General features: G+C 43.4%; 1 protein-coding gene across 1 annotated transcript; it reads right to left on the bottom strand.

The window, feature by feature from the left end:
* LOC118413846 (2-oxoisovalerate dehydrogenase subunit alpha, mitochondrial-like) lies at positions 1-4,272 on the bottom strand (the record flags this gene model as incomplete). The annotated part of the gene is given in 9 exon segments (XM_035817456.1): positions 1-200; positions 1,172-1,340; positions 1,671-1,812; positions 2,006-2,067; positions 2,207-2,351; positions 2,797-2,958; positions 3,560-3,755; positions 4,049-4,091; positions 4,265-4,272. Coding segments are annotated over 9 exon segments (1,127 nt in total), but the record flags the coding sequence as incomplete, so codon positions are not given.
* Between the last annotated feature and the right edge of the window lie 903 nt (positions 4,273-5,175).

Raw genomic sequence — 5,175 nt, 5'->3', positions numbered from 1 at the left:
ACATCATCATGCAGCCTTTCAGTTTCTACATCTTCCATGAAGTCTTGTACGGGGTATTGGTCGCTGTATGTGTTAACGTGACGCATGACTTCCGCCGCCTGGCTCTCCAGGTGTGCAGGCATTCTGTCGTACACGTCCGTCAACAGGTCGGAGATCGGCGGCTTCTTCCGATCCTTGGCGCCGTGGAACGCCTCCAGTACCTGTCGGCAAAAACATCGACGTCAATGAAATTCGCTTATGTTAGGTTTAGGAAACATGCTGTGCTTCCGCTTAGAATGCTGAAAAATAGGGATTCTCTTATACATTTTTGTGTTTTCTTTTATTCATAGATTTAGTAATCCAACATATTCAGTTACAGCAATGTGATACTTAAATGCATCGGGCACTAATTTTAACATTGTAATTATTCAGATACATTTGTACAATAAGATGTTTATAGAAAATTGAACAAAGAACTACATTACACACGCAATTTACATCAACTGTTGACAGTGTGAAATACAGGGTGTCTGTTTTGAATTTCAGCATTCAACTGTCCGATCAAACATTCTATTTTCCCTGCTAGCGGCCGACAAAAGAGGCTAGTATAGGCAGGTTTTTGCTAACGTCGGTCGGGAAATCGAAAACACGACATTTTCCTAGGTCTTATGAATACCGATACAGAATAATTTAATGTACTCCCTTCAAGCAAACCGTTCGCTACCGTAGATTCAACAGCCAAAGCTAGAAACATAGCTTACACATGACTATTGTGGTACATTCATGTCCGCCACTTGTGACTGAGCTCAAAAAATAACGTCGCATGCAGATAAAAAAGTCTGAAATAAACCGATGTTCCGCTGCAGATATACCAAATATCGAAACAAACGATAGATGTGCAATAGTGTGACGGGTCTTTCAGTGTAATATAACCAGCTGCTGCCGCACCGCGTGCCTGCGAAGCTGGTGTGTTACGCTGAAGGACGGTTATAACGGCTATATAGATACAGATATTGATTCTCGAGTTGTGTTCAAAAGCACACAAACATACACACAGGTGCACACAAACGCTACCGAAAACGGCGAAGGTAACTAGATAATGGTATAATCAGTATGCCCATGTACCAAATCTCCACGTCGACATACCTGTAGTTTTATACCTATTTTTTAAAACACATAAAACAATGCCTACCTTGCTTTTAGCCTCCTCACGGTACGCAGTCTCTTTATCCGAGTCCCACAGATTATTTTGGGTGAGATAAGTCTGGAGTCGGGTTATCGGGCTGTCCTGTTTGAAATGGTGCACTTCTTCTGATGATCGGTAGATGGTGCTGTCGTCGCTCGTGCTGTGATCTCCAATTCTGTGACAAGCAAAAATATTCTGACTTAGACGTGGAACATATGATGTAGTTAAAGACTATTCGGAGGTTTCAGTATATTGCAGAGCAATTCATTCATCTCAGTCTGAATTGTGTGACAACATAAAAACTATTGCGCTAACTGTCACCTTACATGCGACATATGTTCGTCTATAGCCATAGACGGAGAACGACGAGTCAGGCACAAGAAACTATTTGGCTACTCCAAAACCTCTGCGAGAGAGTTTCAGAAGACCTATAGGCTACCGTGGATCCGAATTCAACAAAGAAATTCTCTTTATGAATTTATTGATACAATTTTGAACACCGGACCTGTAAGTCATGGCCTCTATAAGCACAGGTTTGCTCTCCTTAATGCAGACCTCCCTGGCCGCCTTTGTGGCGTTGTACACCGCGAACACGTCGTTTCCGTCTACCCGAATGGTTGAGATCCCGTATCCGATGGCCCTAGATGCTAAAAGTGGTAAATCATGTTAGTGGATGGGACAGAAACTTTCGCGAACAAAGTCAAAGCGCTCGCAAAAGAATGATGGAATCACGCACAAGCACACACGTACACACACACGCACACACACACAAACACACACACACACACACACACACACACACATACCCACATGTTTACGATAACATAACCTTATAATTACCAATTCCGTCTCCTCTATACTGTTCTGACGTTGGTGTTGAAATGGCATATCCGTTGTTGCGACTGGTCGAAAAAAACATGGTTAAAATTATTTGGAATTAGGAATTGGTGTTACGATGGAGTTTAAGCTTCAAAGACCAAATGATTTACATACGCGTTAAGACAATGTTCAAACTAACGTAACGGCAATGGTGACATTTACCAGAAGAATATGAGAGGACAGTCGAGTGTAGCAGCAAAGTTGAAGCCGGCATGCGCGTCTCCTTCACTAGAGGCACCGTCTCCAAAGTAACATGCCACGCACAGGGGCTTTCCCGACATCCTCATCGCGTAGGCTGCACCAGCGGCTAGAAAGGCGTGAGAGAAGACGTCAATGACGTCACAAATTTAAAAAAGCCAAATGTTTGGGGCTTAATTCTCTGTCAGCTGTAGTATTGTCTCACGGTAGTTTTCCAAGTAGTTACTTGGAGAGAACAGTATGAGACTTTCCAATATTCCACACAGTCGGTTTAGAAGGGCGATCGCAACATTCTATCACTTGTCCCATTCTTATACTGTGACACACAACCATTAGACAGTCCTAACCATTTTCACTGCCATGGGAAGCGAAATGTTTGCATTTCAGTTACCATTGGCGATAACACGAAGAAATGTTTAAGATAATACCGATATCGATCTCCCAGCATCCCCCCTCACACACACACACACACACACACACACACACAAAGACACTTTTCGGGTCAAAAATGTCGTACCCTTGCTTGCAAATGTTCGTTTTCTGTTTTAAGTTACCTTGTGGCATCTGTGTTCCGAGTGGTGAAGACATAGAGACGAAGTTGATATCCCGTGAGCCGTAGTTGATAGGGACCATCCTTCCCTTGTGGACGTCCCGATGTGTGCTGAAACACTGGTTCATCATGTCGTCCAGCGTAAAACCCCTCCACAGGAAAACTCCTGGTGGCGAAAATTCAACCAGCTTATATACTGCAGAACCCATTCCCACGTATTCCTAGGATTTATCTTAACAGATACGTTGGCTACTTTTTTCACAGGGTCACTCACCCTAGACTCAGAAGTTTCAATAATTCATTTGGTGTGTAAGCTTGGCTAGGAATTTTGTTTGACGTTGGTCGTGAGTGTAACGTTACATTTCAAAAGACATTAAATTGCTACTTCTTTTTTGCAACAATGAAATTGAAAACAGATGATGAGATTAGATGTAGCTGAAAGTGTTTGTTGACGACAAATTAAAAACATCTTGTGACCATTTTTCTGGAAACTCACAGAGTTAAAAAAAACTCAAACGTCCATGGAATATTTGACCTTTCGTAAATTTCTTGTTTCCCTATGTTGCATTGAATGTGAAAATTAGTTTGCAATTCGTATAATCTATTCAGAATGATTGTCTTCCTCAACAAAATTACACATATTGTATTTGTGATATGCACATCTGGTAAGCCAGGTATATTCAATTTCTAAATTATATTATAATGTAATCAATAGTTTCACACTGTTTCATAGGGAGAAATCTTGATTGACAATGACGCTACGTTACCTGCTTCCCTGTACTGTCCGAAGATGACGTCAGCGGGGTCCAGAGCTGCCGCGCTGCCCATGTGGGCGGCCTCCTCCCCGTAGCTCGTCATGTAGAACGTAATTCTACCCTGTCGTTGGACGTTCAACATGATCCCGTCTAAAGTGTTCAACAGCACCATCTTGCGGTACATGTCTAGTACTACATCTTGTGTAAGCTGTGGAGATAAATTAGATATTTATTGCAAATTCATGTCCGAGAGCGAATTGCAGGCAAAGTTAAGCAGTAGCAGTGGCGGCGGCACCGGGGGGGCAGGGTGGGCGGCTGCCCCCCCGGAAAATATGTTCGGGGGCGTCGCCCCCCCCCCCTTAGTAAAATCAAGCTGAAACCTTGTGTATTTTTTTGATGATGGAAATTTCATAAAATCAAGCTAGTCTAACAGCAAAATTTACCCCTGAAAATGCAAGAAATGGCGTTTCAGAGAGTCCCGATTTCAACATTTCGCCAGACCTCCCTTGTGACGGCTGCGTCTTTGGCGCAGGACAATATTTTGCTGTAGCGTTGCTCTGAAAAATCTTTTAAACCAATAGAAATTGTACTATCGTACTTAGCCTAGTTTACAAGCAGAAAGTGCCACTAAAATGCAGGAAATGACGTTTCAGACGGTCAAGATTTTGAAATTTTCTCCGGACCTCCCAAGCGATGACTTTCGCCTCCGGCGCTCACAACGACATGGTGAAAATTTGTGCGTGGTAGCTTATGTCATCGCCCTCAAACATCTTTTTCTTTGACAAAAATGGCATAAGATTTAGCATAGTCTACCAGCAAAATTTGTCCCTAAAAATACAGAACATGTCGTTTCAGAGGGTGCAGATGTCGAAATTTCCCAAGACCAACCAACCTTGCGACAGCTCGCACCTTCGGCACTCGAAATCGTGAAAATATTTTTGGGGCATCGCCCTCGCTAAAACCATTGGTCTTTCTAACAGAATTGCCATCAAACTTTGCTTAGTCTGGCAGCAAAATTTGCCCGTCAAAACGCAGGAAATGCCGTTTTAAAGGGTCTAGATTTGAAATTTTCCCGGGGGAGCATGCCCCCGGACCCCCCTAGCGTGGTCAGCACCTACGGTGCGACGGATAGCGACCAAGGTATGACCAAGGTATGACCAAGGTATGGCCAGGGTATGACCAAGGTATGACCACGATATGACCAAGGTATGACCAAGGTATGACCAAAGTATGACCAAGGTATGACCAAGGTATTGCCAAGGTATAGCCAAGGTATGACCAAGTTATGACCAAGGTATGACCAAGGTATGACCAAGGTATGACCAAAGTATGGCCATTTATGGCTATAAAAAGGTATTGCTATTACTATGGGTACACCCAGTTCTTCCGCGACCGGGATGGTCAAGATTTGGCCAAGGTATGACCAAAGTATGGCCAAGGTATGGCCAAGGTATGGCCAAGGTATGGCCAAGGTATGACCAAAGTATGGCCAAGGTATGACCAAGGTATGACCAAGGTATGACCAAAGTATGGCCATTTATGGCTATAAAAAGGTATGGCTATTACTATGGGTACACCCAGTTCTTCCGCGACCGGGATGGTCAAGATTTGGCCAAGGTATGACCAAG

The sequence above is a fragment of the Branchiostoma floridae genome, chromosome 1 (genome assembly GCF_000003815.2).
Source record: "Branchiostoma floridae strain S238N-H82 chromosome 1, Bfl_VNyyK, whole genome shotgun sequence".
In the NCBI taxonomy this organism is placed as follows: Eukaryota; Metazoa; Chordata; class Leptocardii; order Amphioxiformes; family Branchiostomatidae; genus Branchiostoma; species Branchiostoma floridae.
Note: the sequence above shows the minus strand (reverse complement) of the source record. Positions and strands in the feature narration are given on the sequence as shown.